At 37.0% G+C, this 20875-nt stretch overlaps 1 protein-coding gene across 1 annotated transcript; it reads left to right on the top strand.

Annotated features, from left to right (window-relative positions):
- The first annotated feature begins 17926 nt into the window (after positions 1–17926).
- On the top strand, positions 17927–19697 carry LOC126599064 (uncharacterized). Its single transcript, XM_050265427.1, has 3 exons — positions 17927–18081; positions 18843–19445; positions 19683–19697. Exons 1-3 carry the CDS (start codon positions 17950–17952, stop codon positions 19695–19697), a joined length of 750 nt encoding a protein of 249 aa, XP_050121384.1. The 5' UTR covers positions 17927–17949.
- The last annotated feature ends 1178 nt before the right edge of the window (positions 19698–20875 follow it).

The raw sequence follows: 20875 nt of genomic DNA, 5'->3' as shown, positions 1-20875 counted from the left end.
AGTAGAAGGTTGAATACATAGATTTTAAAGAGAGAAGTCGAGAGAAATTGAAGAGAGAGAGGGTATAGTTTTTCTGATTTTCTTACATAATTAGGAAGTTATTATGCTATGAGAGTATTTATACTAGAACATTTACGATTGCATATTCTAACAGCTATAACTATGTCTCCTAATCTTATTACAAGTGTCACAATCTTATTTCATACAAGTTGTACATTATCTCTATCATAACCATTTTAACCATCTCAAGGTTCAATGTTGAGGGTGATTGTAGAACGGTGCTAAAAATGGATCTAAAAAGTGACTAGCTACCTTGATTAATCCATATTTGTGAGAAAAAAGGGTAGGTGCTTGGGCAGGTTAAGCGAGCTATGGGAGTCAGTCAGAATGTGATTTTTTTTTTTAAAGTGACTGAAATAATCAGTTTTTTCTTAGGATTTCTTTTTCTCTGCATCATGACTTCTCTCTTTGTCTCTCCTCAATTCTTTTTCTTTTCTATGGAGTGAAAAATAATCAAGAAAATTATGGAGGTAACATGTGGACTTTTGGGTTAAAAGGACAAAATTACCCGAGGCACACTGGGATTCCCACGCGCATGCAATGGACAGTAACGGCTCAATCAAGGAAGAGTCAAAGGTGATCAAAATGGTATTTATCCAAATCCTTCTCATCACTCCTCATCAAATCCTTATTCAAAAGGTAACTCCCAAAACTTCCTATTTAATTTGGGATTAATTACCACTTTAATTGTAAGATATTATTTCACATAATATCTTGCAATTATTCTCCAATTACATCATATATGGCCGGCCACTATTCTCCAAAGAGGATCGGCCATATTGGAGATATGCCCTGAAAGTCAATCTTTGGAAGAAACCTTTCAGGACAATGTCTGTATATATAGATGACTCTAATACAGCAAAAGGCACAGTCACTCATTAGGGCTATCTCAATAAACAATATACGTCCTAAATAGTGTATCCATGGAAATGGATCGATGGAAGAAGTAATCTAATGATGTTAGATTGCAGAGACCTTCTTCACATAACCATAATGTCCAAAAGGTTCCTGGTCATAGGATTGTCAAAGGGATACTGACAATACATAGACCAGTACATACTATGTCCCCTTCCAATGGGAAGGATGGAAAGTCTCATGCCATTCGTGTAGTGACACTAAGACAAGTATGTAGGTGCTCATTATGGGAATGAGTTCACTGAACACAATCAAACAAGAGTACTTGAATGGAGGTCTACTCACATGTCAAGCAAGTAACTCTACTAGTTGGAATAATGTAAGTAATCATTTGACCTGAGACATCCTTGGTCTCAAGTCTAGATCAAGAGGTATAAAACTATACCTTCACTTTGTTCTTCATTTTTGTTAGATGCATCATATATGAACCTATACTTCTTGAAGGGGATTTGCATGACTATAGCTTTGATAATATGTGATAATATGCTTCCGTTGTTTTTGTATATAAATTTTGAATTGTATATGCATGCTAGTCACTAGAAATCCCTCATAAATCTCATAATTTCCCTTCAAGTGGTATCAAGAGCCAAAGGTTTATATTTGATGTGTCCTTTTGGATTTTATGCATATGGGTTTTGATTTTATGTTTGACATATTATTTCTTCATTCAAAATATGTTTATCTTTTTGTTTTTCAAAGTGTTGAAAAATGTGTTTCAAGAGTTGAAAAAGATATGTATGCAAAAGTGTTTTGGATGCATGAATGAATAGTGAGTTTTTTGAACAAAATTTGGGGCTTTTGTACCATAGGGAAGCGCATGGTTTTTTTTGGGGGGGGGGGGGTTTTGGCTTGTGTTGGTGTTTTATTTTAAGTTACACACACACACACACTTTGAAGCTAGAAAGTAAAGACCTTGTCACTTTTGTTTTTTTTGTTTTTGGTTTGAAAAAGTCACCAAGAAAGTGCAAATCTTGAAATTGTTTTCATGGTTTTGTTCTTGGTGTTCATGGTTTTATTCTTGTGTTCATACTTTGCTTTTTGAATTTGGATGATAAACTTTCCATCAAAAGCTTTCCCTAGATTTACTCTTTCCTAGACTTGACTAGGTGGCCATACCCTAACCATACCTTTAAAGTACAAAAGGTGACAAGGAAAAGTATGGTTTTCTACTTTATTTTGAAATAAAGGGAACAAGTTTGACATTGTCCCTCTCCCCATCACTCAACCGGCCACATCTAATGATGAGTCCTTTATGGGCTCTTTTGCAATTTTAAAAGTTGATTATACTTTCTAGTATTTACGGTTTGACCCCTAACTTTCTATATTTGCATTTCGGCCCCACCTTTCTAAGAGGTCAAAATACTTTGATTTTAATTTTTCATAGTTTAAACTCATCATACAATTATGCCTATATGTACTAAATCTAATTGATTATGTTGCATTCCAATTAAATTATTTAATGTGATTAAGTAGTTAGAAAATGGTTGACTATGGACTTGTGCCTTAAACGATAATTGAGCTATGAGAAAGGCCGCTAAATTCAAATTGTTTGAAACTTGGGAATGTGTTTTAATTTCTATTTCAATTGGACCTCAACACGTTAGACGTTAATCTTTCTCTTCGTCATAGTATATGTAATTTGTAGGAATTTGTACAAATCGGTTTGTAATTCTTATTACTTCTTTATCTCTTTCAATTAGTTGATTCCCTCTAGTACTAGACTAGAGTTTCTTTAACTATTGGTAAGGAGACATATTAAAAGGGGTTTTCATGAGATTAAAGATTTGTTGGGTCCAACGCCCTAATTAGAAATGAATGATTGTCTTTCGTTTCTAATGGCTCAATGAAAAAATGTTTTAATTGGATTGAAAGTGCGTAATTAAAACGAAACATTCTTCCCTATATCTTATTCAACAATGTTGGCTCGTTGTTGAATCAACCTAATAAGTCCATAGTCACCCAAAGAGCCTAAGATAACTATAAAGTCAAAATTTAAAGGAATGCAAAAACCTTAGTAGTAGTAGTAGTTACTTCCAATATTTGAAAAATTCGTTTTTGATATTGATTTGTTTTTCTCAAAACAAATAGTGGGGGTATCATATGCTACTAAACTAAAATGAACACAATTAGTAGTAATATATATCTTCAATATTTTAAAAAATTGTTTTGATATTGATTTGTTTTGCGAAAATGAATAGTGGAGATATCATATGCTACTAATTTCATTTACTTTGGACTAGTAGTTGTAATAGGACACAATTTATTATAATGTGATTAAATAAATAAAATGATGAGACCTTAAAATCCCTCAACCAACATCCAATATTAAGTTGAAAGCGGAGAGGTGCTTTGAACACTTCTTCGTGGCCTTCCACATGGTAGGCTCCAATCGTTTATGACTTATACACCGCCTTCACCCTATCATGGGGGAGTTCAAAGTATGTGCTTATACTCAGGAGGAGTCTATTTCAAACATTTGATATGGTGATGGTAGGCAACGAGTATGGCCGACATCGTATCATCGTGAGGTCATACTTGGACCCCTATCTAAACCAGCATGGTGGGTCAAAAACTTAACTAAGAGAAACGGTGCCAACATCGTATCATTGTGAAGCATTGTTCTCTAAAGGCTAACTAGATGGGTAATCACAAGAGGTTATTGTGAATGGGTAATTCTACCCTCTCATTATTATTTTTGCTAGCCAACATCGTATCATCGTGAGGTGAGCTTGGTAATAGTGAGCCTCCCATAACCTGCTAGGAGCTTTCATTGAAATCTCCCAGATTTCATCTTGAGGGATATGGAATTTTCCAAAAATAGTGGGTGGTGTCATTCGGTTTAAAGACCCGAATCGTTTGACTTAATCAACAATCAAACTAATTTATTTTATTGTTATGTATTTAGATATGGTTGGAAGCACACTTGCAAAGATACTCAACAAGCATTGCCTTGAGGGGCACAATTTCCCATCTTGGTACCGTAATGTCAAGATTCTCCTAACCTTGGAGAAAATTGTTTACGTACTAGACAAGGCTCAACCTCACATACCTCTTGGCCCTGAGGCCACTGAGGATGAATGTGCTAAGCATGACAAGCACGTTGAGGATGATACACAAGCCAAGTGTTATCTGTTGGCTTCCATGAATGAGGAGTTGCAGAGACAGCACGAGGGTATGGACAGTGCATCCTCCATCATACTTCGTCTTACGGAGTTATATGGTGAAGGGATGCGCAACCGTCGCTTCAGCACTATCAGTGTGAAGACCAAAATGGTCAAGGGAGCCTCAGTACATCAACATGTACTGAAGATGATTGGACTCATTGAACAATTGGAGAACCTAAGTACTCTACTTGACGGGGAATTGGCCCAGGACTTCATCTTGGCTTCTCTTTCTGATACGTTCTCGCAGTTCGTTATGAACTACAAAATGAACAAGATAGATAGTACTCTCTCTGAGTTACTAAACATCTTAGTAACTGCTGAGAAGACTATGAAGAAAGAGAACGTTTGGGGACTGCTGCAGTAGCCTACAACAAGCCATCCACTTCTAAGGCTAAGCTGAAAGGCAAAGGCAAAGGAAAGGTGAAGAAGTCACCCACTCCTAAGGCATAAAAATGAGTGAAGAAAAAGAAGGCAAAAGAGCCCAAGGGGACTTGCCATCATTATGGAAAGGATGGGCATTGGAAGAGGAATTGCAGGTTATACCTTGCATCTCTGAAGGACAAGCCACAAGGTATGGTTTTTGTTCTTATCTTCAATTCTAATTGTTAGATCTTCTAATCTTTATATTTGATATAAAATGCTAATCACTTATGCAATTGTATGTAGGTGAAGGAACCAAGTAGAAGATGGACGAGCAAAGAAAATGATGGAGTGAAGAGTTCGGCCATTAATTTTTTTTTTTTGCTAACTACTTAGGAAGTTTGTTAGGCACTTAAAGATAGTCTTTAAACTTTCTTATTTTGCTAAGAACTTATTATGTGGCTTCATATGATGGAAGACCCACTTTTGGTGCCTATATGAAGGTATATAATTAGTCTCTAATATAGGAGCTAATTCTTTTGTATTAAAACATTATGAATGTTTAACTTATCATATCAATGTAATGTGATGAATGCCTGCTACTATACTTGTTCCTCAAAGTAGTGTTATGAATTGAATATTGTCTTGTTGTATTCTAGTTGAGATACAAGAAATGTATCATTTATATAATGCGATATCCAAAATTTGGATTTATCAATTAAGGATAGATCTTACATGTTGGCCATAGATGGATACAATGAATCTTTAGATTTGGTTCCAATTGCCTACATATGAGTTCTATATGCATTGAGAAAGTCTAGAGATTCCTTTCTTGAAGAAAAGGAAGATCACATTATAATGACATAAGTAATACATAAGAAAAATGTTTCTTATATGGTTATCACTTACTTAACCACAATAACCAAGATCACTCTTGGTTCAATTAGTAGTTTTGAACAACTAATTGGACATTCTTAAATTATTTTAAGAAATGTCAAATGTGTTAGTGATCAAACCAATGATGAAGTTTCTAAATCTATAAAAGGTTTAAAGACTTTAGTCACTTAATAACAAGACATCAACTTAGTGGAGTTGGAATAATAAGCTTAAAAGGTTTTAAACTACTCCACAGTGTCCTCTACCCGTATACTTCATGATTATACACTTTGAATGTATAATGCGATTTCTCATTAAGGTCATGAGAAACAGTGGGAGGTGAGAAAAGGATATAAACTTGAATATGATTGGTTTATAGTTGTCTAAAACTAATAGTATAACACTATTATTAATGAGCTTGTAATTTTAATTGTTAAAGGTCTCAAGCGCTTCGAAGCGTTAAAATCTATGTTGTGTAACATTCTAGGAATAATCTATGAATGTTGGTTTCACCAACCTAGCATAAAATGGTTATATGTTGGGAGTTGTCCATCATTCTCTTTTACGAGAACAAGCTAAGTACAAAGCAAAAGGACAAGTTGATGAAACAAAAGGGAATAGTTTCAAAATGAGTCACAACACATAGTTTAACAACAAGACAATCCGATTTCGACACCTCATGTAACTATAATGCTCTATGTAGTTTTAAAAAGGAATTAAATCAACCACCTAGAAGGAATGGTTGAACTCCTATATCCTTAGTAGAAGCCATGCTTCCACTAATGATTTGGATAATTCTTATATGACTACTTTAAAAGGTTTTAGTATGAATAAAACTTGAAATATGATGTTTGACACCATATAATTTAAATGAATGGACTCGATAAAACAAGTCATACATTTCAAATGGAATTACTTGAGAATGAATTCTTTTGTGTATGTTCGTTTAAATAACCTGTGTTAGCTTGAATTGTTGATTGTCCAAAAATGTTGAGACATCATCAATAAGCTAATGGATCTTAAAGATTGTTAATAGATCCAAGACAAGTTAGTGGGAGCTATATGCATTCAAATGAAGAATATATAAGTGTTATGTTTTTCTTAAGGTTTCGAATGAATGCTTAGTTACAATAAGGTCAGTGGGAGTGATGTCATACTTTTGAGCAACATATTATGAATGAAGTCTATTTGATAGACGTAATAAATATTGATGTTACTCAAAATGACAAATTGTGACAAGGTCAATTTTGAAGTATAGACTTAAAATGGACTTATTGATATAGCAAGGCTGTCTCAAGAATGTTATATAGGGAAATTGAATCTCAAACGTTGAAGATTTGAGAAAGTATTTCTACATATGATAGAAAATTGCTTTTATGACCCTTATAAAGAATATGTCACAAAATCACAAAAGAGACACATGCATGGACTTGTGAGATGATATCCAAAGGTGAATAACCCTCGGGGTTGTCACTTTAAGATATTGCGATAGCCCAGGATCAGAACCGTAGCAACTGATAAAGTATTATTACCTTTGAGAAAGGAATATCAAAGTGAGACTCTAGAAGCGTGCATTCACTTAGGTTATATAAACCAAAGTGACAATAACCCATTTTAACAAATGGAACTTCATGGTGGATGAAGTACTAATCATATGACTGTATTGTTAGTATGGTACTATAATGGTCTCAAGGTTAGAGCATGGTCTGTATAAAGTATACAAACGAAATATCTGTTGATATTTATTAAAGTTTTAGAAACTGCTTCAAAAGGTGTTTCAAATAGACGGGGTTCATTTTGAACTAATGATTGAATCCAAACCATAAGGTCATTAGTAGGATACTGCGACGTAATTGGGCGATAGCTCAAGCCATGGAATCAAGGTCTCGTTAAAGTATTTTAAACACAAAGAAGAGATAACGTTAAATGTTTTTGGAAACATTTAATAAATAAATCTTTTTAAGTTAAAAGGATTAATGCATAACCTAGTTGGCCTACTAGCTCAAGTTCACTCAACTAGCATTTATGAGATGCAATAGTGATTGACTTTAGTGCAAATGAGAGATTGTTGGAGATATGCCCTGAAAGTCAATCTTTGGAAGAAATGATAGGAGCATATTTATGCAACTTAGTTAGCTTGTTTCTTGGCATTTACTTAGTTTAATTCTAGTTATTTTCGTACTTTAAGCTATTTTCGTGTGTTTTTAGGTTCAAATAACAAAGTTGGCAACAAAGTGTTATTTGGAGCATTTTGGAGCATTTTTGGGCCAATATTGGATAGTGCAAGCATGGAGACATGAGGATGGACGTTTTTGAAGATTAGAAGGCTAGAAATCAGCATGTGTGTGTGCAAGTGTGTTGACCTACAATTACCAAACATCCATCCACTACACCTATTACATCCACTCATTACCAAACACTCATCCACTACACCCATTACATCCACTCATTACCAAACATCCATCCACTACCAAACATCCATCCACTACACCCATTACATCCACTCATTACCAAACATCCATCCACTACACCCATTACATCCACTCATTACCAAACATTCACCCACTACACCCATTACATCCACTCATTACCACAACAATCACCCACTACACCCATTACATCCACTCATTACCAAACATTCACCCACTACACCCATTACATCCACTCATTACCACAACATACATCACTACCACCTTAATTAGATGGTGGTCCTCTCCCTAGCCTATAAATACATCTACCCTTCATCATAACAAAGGGGAAGATCCATCCAAAGACACATTCACACAGACAGTTTAGGGAGAAGGGAGGAAGACACATTCTGCCGCAAGGCAGAGTCTTTTCTTCTTAACCATTCTGCACATTCCCACAACAAAAACACAATTCCATGCACCTTCATTTCCCTTTCCTTGTCGTGGCCTCCAACCAACCTAAACACATTCAGTCATTCCCTTCCATATATCCATACGCATCCATCAAACCACACCTGGTGCCGCAACAAAGAGAAGAAAGAGGACCCTTGGACGTGCTTGCCATTCAAGTTGGATTGTTGGAGCGTTTTTAGGTGTTTTCATTCTTTTGTTTTCAATGTCTAAATTTGTTTATCTTTGCTTTGTGAGCATGAGGAACTAAACCCCCCTTAGCTGGGGGGGGGGGGGAATTCGAAACCATGTTCATGCTTGCAATATGATTTGATTACTTTCAGTTGTGAATTCAATTTACTTATCCATTTGAATTAAAACTAATTTGTGTATGTTGGTTGAGAGTGCACGCTTTATTTTCATGCATAAATTTGATGCGAGGATATAAGGGAGTTTCACCTAATCGTTATGAACTTATATTCATAAGTAGTAAAGGTTGCTCGTCACAACCGTGTTAAGTAAATTCTTGGCATAAGTTTCATGCAATTCATAGTTACAAGTGTTTCGTCAATGCTTATGATTTTCATAGAACTTAATGATTCTTGCTTGTATCTCTATTATGCAATTCATGTAGGGAACTTGTGGGGAATGCTTTGGGTTGTTGTATGCAATCATCCAATTCAATGAAATTAGGAAAATCTGAGGGTTAATTAGTGCAATTCACAGTTAATCTGGGGCGTTGAGAATTCATAGTTTATTGAAAAGCAACTGGAAATCGTTTTGTTTGCAAGTGTGTCATGTGTGGAGAAGAACCTCCTAGCTAGCCTTCCATCCATTCAATCTACTCAAATTCGTGCAAATTTCATTAGTTCTTTAATTTACTGGCTTTGTTTTCAAATTCGTCAAAACCAAAACCCCCTTTACCTTGTTGAGTCATATTAGTTAGAAACTGATTTAGTTTGTGTTTTTAAGTATTTCGAACCAAGTTAAAACCAAAATTCGTCCAAAAGTGTGTTTAGAGTCCAAATTTGCCCAGTTTGTGTTTTTAGACAGATTTGAGCATTTTTAGCTTGTTTTGAGTTCTTTGAGTTTGTTTTGAATTCTTTGAGTCTAGTTTAGTGTTTTTAACTTTGTTTATATGTTTTTAAGTCAGTTTAGAGGTTATTAGCAAGCCCTTCTAATCCCCGGTCCATAACGATCCCTACTTACATTCTTTACTACAATTGATACAAGAGGGTTTAATTTGTGTGTTAAGTTAATTTTCGCATCAAGAAACCTTTCAGGACAATGTGTGTATATATTGATGACTTTAATACAGCAAAAGGAACAGTCACTCATTGAGACTATCTTAATAAATGATATACGTCCTAAATAGTGTATCCATGGACAATGGATCGATGGAAGAAGTAATCTAATGATGTTAGATTGCAGACACCTTCTTCACATAACCATAATGTCCAAAAGGTTCCTGGTTATAAGATTGTCAGAGGGATTCTGACAATACATAGACCAGTACATAGTATGTCCCCTTCCAATGGGAAGGATGGAAAGTCTTATGCCATTCGTGTAGTGACACTAAGACAAGTATGTAGGTGCTCATTATGGGAATGAGTTCACTGAACACAATCAAACAAGAGTACTTGAATGGAGGTTTACTCAAATGTCCAGCAAGTAACTCTACTAGTTGGAATAATGTAAGTAATCATTTGACCTGAGACATCATAGTTGTCTTGGGGATACGTTGTTGATCATTTGATAATGAGACGTGACCACATCTCATCTTGGATGTGTTCTATGCATTGTTGGGGTCAGTGGTTTATTCTCAGAGGCATGTGAATGATCAACAAAGGATCTCTAATCCTCGGTATGAGAGGATGAATACTCTTAGATATGATTCAGAAATCTTCAGCCGAAGTATCGAGCGTGATGATGGAAAACGTTCCCATACGACTCAATAGAATCATATAGCTTGATATAATCACATTAAGGGAGTATCCATACCCTAGTAATGTGATTGTGAGTATTGTATTAAAGAAGGATCGAATTACATTGTAATTCCAATTGAATAGGTTCTCCGAACAAATTCTACATTAGCTTGGGTAGCCATGATATATGGTTAGATGTCACTCATCGCTTGTGAGTTCTTCCAGATGATTAAATAAGTATTCATCAAAGAAGAAGGAGAATTAAAAGTAAGTTTTAATTCACTAAGTGATGGATAAATACTAATCAATTGGATTGATACCAATCACCTCACTGCCTTGCTAATTAAAACCTAAAATGATTGTACACCGAAACACTCTTGTGGTAAGATAACTAAAGGATGATGGAATTAATTAAGTGTTATGATTAATTAAAAAGTCTAAAGAAATCATAAAAACGATGAAAGATCGTTTTGGGCTTAAAGAAAAGTACAGGTTCATTCAGGTCCATCGGGCCCAAACCCATTGGGCTTTTATTCAAGCATATGATGACTTGAAATGATAAAAGCCCAAAGCTCAAACAACACAAAGGAGGCCGGCCAAGGATGAGCATAGAGAGAGACAAAGTCAAAAAGGTGACTTACTTCTTTTACATACATAAAGGAAGTTTAATGAAAAAGTTTCATTAGGGTTTTTGTGTGTTCTTTTTAACTAGAGAAAACAAAAGTCTCTCTCTCTCTACACACAGTATAGCCGGCCACCATAAGGGAGAAATAGCTAATTATCTTTTCTCCCTTTTGGTTATTCCAACATCCATCTCACTACACTAGTGGGTGTGGATCTTTAGAGGTCTTCTACTTTGGAGACTAGAGGACAATCAAAAGAGCTCTAAATCTATCAAACTGAGGAAGCAAGGAGGGAGGCTAGACTCAAGGAGTTCCAAGAACAAAGAGCTTGGAGGTGGTCCATCCTTGGTCTCAAGTCTAGATCAAGAGGTATAAAACTATACCTTCACTTTGTTCTTCATTTTTGTTAGATGCATCATATATGAACCTATGCTTCTTGAAGGGGATTTGCATGACTATAGCTTTGATAATATGTGATAATATGCTTCCGTTGTTTTTGTATATAAATTTTGAATTGTATATGCATGCTAGTCACTATAAATCCATGATAAATCTCATAATTTCCCTTGAGGCCACTCCCCTATAATTCACCCTATTATCCCACTAGAAAGCTAGGCCATTGGCTACCCACAAACTCCTAAACACATTATTTTCAGAATTCTAACTTTGGCATTGGAGATTATTCGGCCAAAGCCCCCCTTCATTATGGGTGCGTGAGGCTTTTGGCCTTAATTTTAGGTGTTATTGTTTTGCTGGTGCATTTTCTTCAAAGGAAAAGATGGCGGAAATTTGCATCCACAAATTGGTACTTTCATTAAGAATTTGATTCACACACTCGAAGAAGACTCTTACATTTAAAGTTTCTCATTTCTCTTTCGTTCGTAAATTTTTCGTACTTTCTTATTCCTAGAATTTTTAATTCTTTGAATAGGTAAAGGATAAATACAATGACGGGAAATTCAGAAACCACGACGAATATAACTTCCTATGTTCAAAGATCGGAATCGAGTGACGGAGGACGAGATGTAGCCCCACCACGACGAACCACGAGCCTCAACACTATGGCAAGAGGAGCAACTTTGCCATTAGAGAGCACCACCACCATGGCAGCCACGAGGACCACCGTGGTAGTAGGGAGTGGGCCAGCTCTATGGCAGCAAGCCCATGGAGAGTAGGGAGTAGTTATGCTAGCATCCCAAACAGCCCAAGCCGCAAGGCAGATGAGCTAAGCCCGTAATGAGCTGGCCCAAGCCGCTGCCCCATCAACATAGATCCAACGCATTCCTAGTGCCCACACGCCCCACTCCCATGGCTCACTTGGCGATCTCGACCTATTCAAGACCTGTTCAGGTGTCTTGGCTTCAGATTTTTAGACCGACAATTGAATCGGGGGGCATTTTTTTCTCGAGTTTCTACGGAATTGACCTATCCCAGCTTAAATTTTGCACCCGGAGTCCACTACACTTTTACCACCAATGGAGAAACTAACATCTAAGCTCTTTCATCCCGCATGGCAAACAACACTTGTCCCAACAAGTTATAGAGTTGACAAGCACCCTCGTGCAGTAGACGACCTTGGTGAATCAACTTTTGAAGCATATCGAGATGCAGCATGCCTAGACGAAGCATCCTGAAGTAGAAAAGGGGCAGACGACGAACTTTTTCAGTCACATCTCGACAAGCAGCCTTTTATCTACCCACAAATCAAGCATTCTGGTAGTTTACACTACCCCTTGGGTCCTCAGGATAGCATATACTCTCATCTTAGCATGCGGAGGAGCGTTCACTCTCGATTAAGCCCACAAATGAGCATACATTCACAGTTGAGGCCACACTCCGATTATAACCGTGGACAACTTTCCGAGCGAAGTGTTCATTCGCCGCTAGGATCGCATGAGCATTCTCTACCTCACATCGGAGTAGGTAGCAGGATGGATGGAGATAAGTAGCCATTCAATCCGGCTCAAGTTCAACCGCCAGCCTGCGAGTAGCCCGTTCGCTTGGTCAGAATATGCCACATACATCGCAGTTGTCACATAAATGAGTCGAGCATAAGGAAAAATAGCCTAGACCAACTAGTCACGACCGGGAGTACCTAAAAGTTCTGCTGCCCTAACAGAGGCAAATTCAGGAACAAGTTAAAAGTCTTATAACTGAACGATTGCGTACTTTCCAGCACAACGAGGCTACTAACGAGGTGCTTCGACGATACATGACCAACATAAGCGAGTTACCATTCATGGATAAAATTGAGTGGACAGATCCACCTTGCGGGTTCACTATGCCTCACTTTACTCCGTACAAGGCAAGGCACAAGACTGATTCCACACCCTACCGCCACGATCGATTTGAAGTTTCAACGAACTTTCCTTAGTTTTCACTAAGGAGTATCCGTCTAACTGCTCAATCAAAAGGACGTCCAACCATCTCTTCAACATTGTAAAAGACCCGAGGAAGATAATTTGTAACTATGTCAAAAGGTTTAAAGTGGAGAAGGCCAAGATTGTTGGTTATAACGGCCACATTCAGAAATGGGATTTCCACCAAGCAACTTTATTTTAAAAATTGATCATGGGAGAAGAACTGATCCTGGTAGCTTTGTATGCTTTAGTGAAGAAGCACACACAATTAGATAACGCTAAGCAGTCTAGTAAAAACAAGTAAAAAAAGAAGTGCAGAAGACTCAACGCCTGAAACATTCACCATGTTCACAATTTCAATCGGCCAGATTCTCCGTAAGCTCAAGAATGAACCTTGGTTCGAACTGCCGCCACTTATGAATGACTATCTTACCAGGGTGGATCATACAAAGTATTGCACATTCCATCAAGGACCATGCCACACTACCAACGGTGGCTTGAAGTGGAAGAAGCATTTTGAGAAGCTGACAAATGAGCGTTAATGCGACAAGTATCTTGAAAGGTCAACGACATGGCCCATACAAGCAACGGAAGCCAACACTAAACCCTCCTCAAAGGCTATTCGAATTAATGGCATTTTTGCCAGGTCTGAGCATTTTTAGTCTACGGACAGCTCTAAAAGAAAGAAGCATCTGACTTTCATCAAGTAGTAACATGATGGAATGCTAGGGGAAATCTTCATTATGTCCTAAACCCCGTTCAGGCTTTTCCAAATAAGTTCAAAGTCTCAAGCAGCTTGACGAACAAGACCTCACAAGCTGAGGATTATCCAATGTTTATGTAGTTTCTACCTTTTAGCACAATTTATACGTTTCTTTATTCTCAATGAAGATTTAAAAAGTTATACATAAGCCTGGCTTTACTGTCTACGACAATTGCTTAAACCCCTATCTAGGGAAGCTCTCCAATGTGAGAGGATAAACTAATTGCTCTCCAATGCGAGAGGGTAAACTAATTCCCCGACACCCATCCGAGTATGCTCTCCAATACGAGAGGACTACCTAATTGCTTTCCAGTGTAAGAGGGTAAACTAATTCTTTGATACCCATTCGAGTATGCTCTCTAATGCGAAAGGGTAAACTAATTCCCTGACACCCATCTATGTGTTGCTCTCCAGTGCTAGAGGATAAACTAATTACTCTCTAGTACGAGAAGGTAAACTAATTTATCGACACCCATCTGGGTCTGCTTTCCAATGCGAGAAGATAAACTAAAAGCTCTCTAGTACAAGAGGGTAAACTAATTCCCCAACACCAATCTGGGTATGCTTTCCAGTGTGAGAGAATAAACTAATTACTCTCTAGTATGAGAGGGAAAACTAATTCCTCGACACCTATCTGGGTATGCTCTCTAGTACAAGAGGGTAAACTTATTCCCCAACACCCATCTGAGTCTGCTTTCCAGTGTGAGAAGATAAACAAATTGTTCTCCAGTGCAATATGGTAAACTAATTCCTCGACACCCATCTGGGTCTACTTTCTAATGCGAGAAGATAAACTAATTGCTCTCCAGTGCGAGAGGGTAAACTAATTACTCGACGCCCATCTAGGTTTGCTCTCTAGTGCGAGAGTATAAACTAATTACTCTCCAGTGCAAGACGATAAACTAATTCCTCGACACCCATCTGGGTCTACTCTCTAGTGCGAAAGGATAAAATAATTATTCTCTAGTACGATAGGGCAAACTAATTTCCTGACACCCATCTAGGTAAGCTCTCCAGTGCAAGAGGATAAACTAATACTTTGATGCCCATCTGGGTTTACTCTTCAATGGAAAAGGGCAAATTGCCAATGAATTTCCACACAACTACTTATTTGGATGTGTTTAGTTAATGATTTTCATATTCCACAGATCTTTATGATGTTGTGATGCAGGCCACATAGCTCAAAAGATCGAATACTCGAAAACCAGTTAAGCAGTAAATGGTGAGGGGGCAGTAGCTACTTCGCACTCAACAGTTCGCTCATCCGACACTTCATCTTTAGTAGCTCCGATCTTGGCAGCTCAGTTATTGATTGCTCTATCTACGACAGATAAGAAATCGAACCTCAAACAGTTTCCTCATTCTTAGCAAGTAGCCCTGACGTGACAGCTTAAACTATGGCTTATGCCACACCACTTGCTCAACCTATGTCAAGCTAGCCTTTGGTTCTAGTCAAGCTGAGCACCACAAACTGTAGCCCCTGCCATACCACCTCCTCGGCCCATGCTGAGTCGACTCCTAGCCCCTGCCAACCGACGTGCTACACCACCTAGATGGCTACCCCGTGGCAGCACAACCCAAGAAGAAGACAAAGAAAATTAAGTTTTTCTTACATTGGTGCGGGACAGAGAAGACAAAGAAATCAACAGAAAACGGTTCTTTGCATGGGAAAACTAAGAAGAGTGCCATGAGAGAGGGAATAAATATCCTCTAGCTTTCTCTTTTTCTTGTAGTGATAAATAATTGCCCTCCGAAGTTAATTTAATCCCCTACTTAAGGTAGGGTTAAATAGGCTTTGGAGGCGATTTATATCCCTTTCCTAGAATAATCTAATTCCAAGTCCAAGTGGGAATTTGCATCAGAGTTGGAGATCTCTACACCTGCTACCCTTTTCTACGAGCAGCCCAGCAGGTGTGGGGGCATTTGTGGAGTAAAAAATAATCAAGAAAATTATGGAGATGACACGTGGACTTTTGGGTTAAAGGACAAAATTACCCTCAATGCACACCGGGATTCCCACACCCATCCAGCGGACAATAACGACTCAATCAAGGAAGAGTCAAAGGTGATCTAAATGGTATTTAGTCAAATCCCTCTCATCACTCCTCATCAAATCCTTATTCAAAATGTAACTCCCAAAACTTCCTATTTAATTTGGGATTAATTACCATGTTAATTGCAAGATATTATTTCACATAATATCTTGCAATTATTCTCCAATTACACCATATATGGTCGGCCACTATTCTCCAAATAGGGCCGGCCACTCCCCTATAAATATCCCTATTATCCCACTAAAAAGCTAAGTCATTTGTTACCACAAACTCCTAAACACATTATTTTTAGAATTCTAACTTTGGCATCAGAGATTCATCTTCCAAAGCCCCCCCCCCCCCAATTCATTGTGGGTGCATGAGGTTTTTGGCCTTAATCTTAAGAGTTATTATTTTGCAGGAGTATTTTCATCAAAGGAGAAGATGGCAGAAATTTGCATCCACACTGTCCTCATGCGCAAATCTCTTCTTTGCTTCTTTTCATTCTCCATCGTCCATGACCAACACCAACATCCACCAAAGAAAGCCTTGGCGGGATATGGAGAAGAATACTTAAAGGCTTAGCCTTGCAAATTGTTTTTTCATTGTAATAAGTTTTATTTTTTAATTTAAAATTAAGGAGAGGAAAACAATTTGAAACTATTACAATAATTTAGGGGTGAGTGAAGACAAAATCTAGTTTTATATAAATTTGATGTACAATATTTTTGTAGTATCAATAACTTTTCTCATCCCTACAAAAAGACCATCACGAACTCCGCATAATTAACAACAAAATGAAAATTTAATATAACGAAGAATGCATGGTAACATTTTTGAAGGGGTTAATAACAACACCTAACAAGAGTTATTATTTTATTTTTAGGAGAAATTACCTTTATAACCAAGGCCTGTAAAAGGAAATAATTTTCTAAATTTAGACAAATATTCTCCTTCTACGACTTTCGCTTTATTTTTCATCGTGTAATCGAATAATCAAATGAAAATAACGCATATGTTACAGTCCTATTAGATTAGGAATGTGATTGTGCAAATCCTAGTATATCTTGGAATATCTCTTATATTCCTATTAGAGCAAGTCCAGCCATTGGACTTGGACGGGGGACAGGCCCCATGTGGGAGCCCGAGGGCTAGTCAATCCAATTCCAGCGTTGAAGGGCCGGAGTAAGGGTGGGAGCCCGAGCTCAAGGCCCGTGGAAAATCGACAGGCCTGTGGCCCGAGCCCAGTGACGTCAGCGTGACGCAAGGGCTGGGTCCGGCCCTTTTTTTTTATTTTTTTTGTGTCAGGTGCGTGCCCCTCACTCGCGAGTGGGGGCGCGTCGCCCGACAAGATTTCAGGCGCAAGTGGCCGCGTCAGTGACCGTTGGGAAGCCACGTGGCTTCCCACGGTCCGTTCGATTGTAACGGATCTTTAATAACAACCGTCCGATTTACAACGGTAAAAAAAAAAAAAAAAAAGCTGATTTAATATCAACCGTTCGATCTGAGATCAACGGTTGATATTAATCTGCTTTATAAATTTAAAAAAAAAAAGAAAAAATAGTTTTAAAATTAAGAAAAGTTACCGTTGTGACACGTGGCACAATCTGGAGTGTTGGAATTCAAATTTTTTAAATCCAACGGTAGAGATTAATTATTTGAATAAAATTTTTTAAAAAAATGTAAAAAATCTGAAAAAATGTAAAAAATCTGAAAAAAAAATTGTAAAAATTTGTTTTTACTTTTCTATAAATACCACTTCTTCTCCATCTACCTTACACCACAATTTCATATTTTCTCAACTACTTTCAATTAAATTCCTAGCTTTCTCTCAAAGTTTCAATCCAATTTTTTTCCACAAAATGGCTACTGATGCAGGTTCGAATTGGTCGCTTCTTGAAGATGTTGCGTTGTGCACTAGCTGGGTTGAAGTTACTCATAATTCCCTTACGGGTAATGAGATGCAATTGCGAAAAATGTGGAGTTTAATTCATACCAAATTTGTTGAGCAAATGAGTGGGAAAAGAACCAAAGAATCGATATCCAGTCGTTGGAAAATACTTAGTCATTCCTTTACTACGTGGAGAGATGCCTTGACACAAGCTAGTAATAATGTTCGAAGTGGGGCAAATTATGCGGATGAGGTAAGAATATATTATAATTATTTATTTGTATTATTATTTTGTTACCTAATTTGATTATAATTATTTGTTTATTTCATTTATTTGTTACCTAATTGTTTGTATTATTTCTTTGTTTGCAATATTTATTTGTGACCTAATTTCATTATTATTATTTGTTTGTATTATTTATTTGTGACCTAATAATTTCATTATTATTATTTGTTTGTATTATTTATTTGTGACCTAATAATTTCATTATTATTATTTGTTTGTATTATTTAATTGTTACCTAATAATTTCATTATTATTCATTTGTTTGTATTATTTATTTGTGACCTAATAATTTCATTATTATTATTTGTTTGTATTATTTATTTGTGACCTAATAATTTCATTATTATTATTTGTTTGTATTATTTAATTGTTACCTAATAATTTCATTATTATTCATTTGTTTGTAATATTTATTTGTTACCTAATAATTTCATTATTATTATTTGTTTGTATTATTAATTTGTGACCTAATAATTTCATTATTATTATTTGTTTGTATTATTTAATTGTTACCTAATAATTTCATTATTATTCATTTGTTTGTATTATTTATTTGTTACCTAATAATTTCATTATTATTATTTGTTTGTATTATTTATTTGTGACCTAATAATTTCATTATTATTATTTGTTTGTATTATTTAATTGTTACCTAATAATTTCATTATTATTCATTTGTTTGTATTATTTATTTGTTACCTAATAATTTCATTATTAATCATTTGTAGCAACTTCAAGCACAAGCATGGTATGGTGCCAAAATCAAATCAAGAAACAAATCATTCACCCGGTGGGAATGTTGGAATATTGTTAAAGATTGTCCTAAATTCAAAGTTGTGCCTGTTGGTCCAGAAGTATGCATGAATAGCATCCCTCTACACAGCACCCCTCCACACTCTACACCCGATCATGGCCCCCATGTTGATGAAGAAGATGGAGAAGAAGTGCCTAAAACGCCCATTCCTGAACAAGCGTCGGGGTCGACCCGTTATCCAATTAGGCCTCTAGGTAAGAAGGCTTCAAAGAGGAAAGGGAGTGCTTCCAAGAATGATTATGGAAAGTACATGCAAGAACTTGCTCGTCAAGGTGAATTGACGTTGGCGCGGGAATTGGCGAAATATGAAGCTGACAAGGCTAGAGATGAGGCAAAAGCTGCAGCTATTGAACAAGCATTTCAAGCTGAACAGAGGGAAAGAGAGCTACTTAGGCAAGAAAGGGAGTTGCTTAGAGAAGAAAGAATTGCACAACGAGATCGTGACATTATGAACACGCGTTTAGAAGGGATGTCTCCAAATTCTAAATATTTTTGGCAGTCGGAGAAGCGAGATGTGGTGCAAAGGAGGCGTGCAAGAGAAGCGAGATCAAGACAAGATGGTCCTAGCACAACAAGACATGATGATCCTAGCACCACAGATTGGTTAAGTGGTGAGGAATAGGGTACTTTTGTAATCGGAGCCCATAGTTTTCCAATCACTTTGGGTTGTAATTTATTATTTATGTTGTTTCCATGTAATCGGAATAGGGTACTTATGTAATTTATTATTTATGTTGTTTCCATTTTATTGAAGTTAGTAATTTATTAAAAGTGAGAGTACATGTATTTAATTTCGTAATATATTTATCCTAATAAAATTGCATAAACATACCAAACAATTCACACCAAATAAAATTACATAAACATACGAAATAATAAAAAACTCACTACAAAAAACACACCAAATAAAATTACATAAACACACCAAACAATTCACAACAAATAAAATTACATAAACATACGAAATAATAAAAAACTCACTACAAAAAACACACCAAATAAAATTACATAAACACACCAAACAATTCACACCAAATAAAATTACATAAACACACCAAATAAAATTACATAAACACACCAAATACAAACAAACATACTAAATAAACTTAAGTATCTTCAGCTTGTTTCAATGCCCACTGGTGCTCTATCAAGTCAATTTGTCGATCAATGTGCATAGATGACCTTTGAAGTGCAGTATATCGTTGAATGACCCTTTCATTGTAACGTCCATCCCTTTCTAATGGGTCATGTTGCACGGGTTTTTCGGTGGCATCATGCGCAAAATATATCCGTGTTCTTGAATTGTTCATCGTGTCTGCCTCTGGCTCATATTCATCAACCGCATCATAATCGAACTCATCTTCCACAATCATGTTGTGAAGAATGACGCACGTCATCATGATGGATCGAAGTGACTCTACATCGAACATTCTGGCAGCACCCCTGACGATCGCCCAACGAGCTTGAAGGATACCAAAACAACGCTCCACATCCTTCCTGCACCCCTCTTGACAGGTTGCAAAGTGTTTTTCCTTTGCACTTCGCGGACGTGGCACTGTTTTGACAAATGTTTCCCACCGTGGGTAAATGCCGTCAGCTAGGTAGTATGCCCCTTCGTACCTACGTCTGTTGACGACGTACGTGACTTTTGGTGCCTTTCCTTGCAGGACGTCGTTGAACACTAGGGATTGGGCAAGGACGTTGAGATCATTTTGAGCCCCCGGAACCCCGAAAAAGGCGTGCCATATCCATGTATCAAAAGATGCCACTGCCTCCAAAATGATAGATTTTGATCCTTTTCTGTCCCCATATGCGCCTTGCCATGCACTTGGACAGTTTTTCCACGTCTAGTGCATACAATCGATGCTTCCTATCATCCCAGGAAAACCTCGCATCTCGCCCTTCTTCAGAAGCCTTTGCAAGTCCCAGTGAGTAGGTTTTCGGAGG

This window comes from Malus sylvestris, chromosome 14 (assembly GCF_916048215.2).
Source record: "Malus sylvestris chromosome 14, drMalSylv7.2, whole genome shotgun sequence".
Lineage (NCBI taxonomy): Eukaryota > Viridiplantae > Streptophyta > Magnoliopsida > Rosales > Rosaceae > Malus > Malus sylvestris.
The sequence above is the reverse complement of the archived record's forward strand: the minus strand, read 5'-3'. Positions and strand labels throughout refer to the sequence as shown.

What these genes read in the sequence shown, in the direction of transcription:
- LOC126599064 (XM_050265427.1), top strand. Translation starts at nt 17,950, where the DNA reads ATGAGTGGGAAAAGAACCAAAGAATCGATATCCAGTCGTTGGAAAATA. An exon ending in GGGCAAATTATGCGGATGAG is followed by an intron (nt 18,082 to 18,842) that starts GTAAGAATATAT and finishes AATCATTTGTAG; the next exon opens with CAACTTCAAGCACAAGCATG.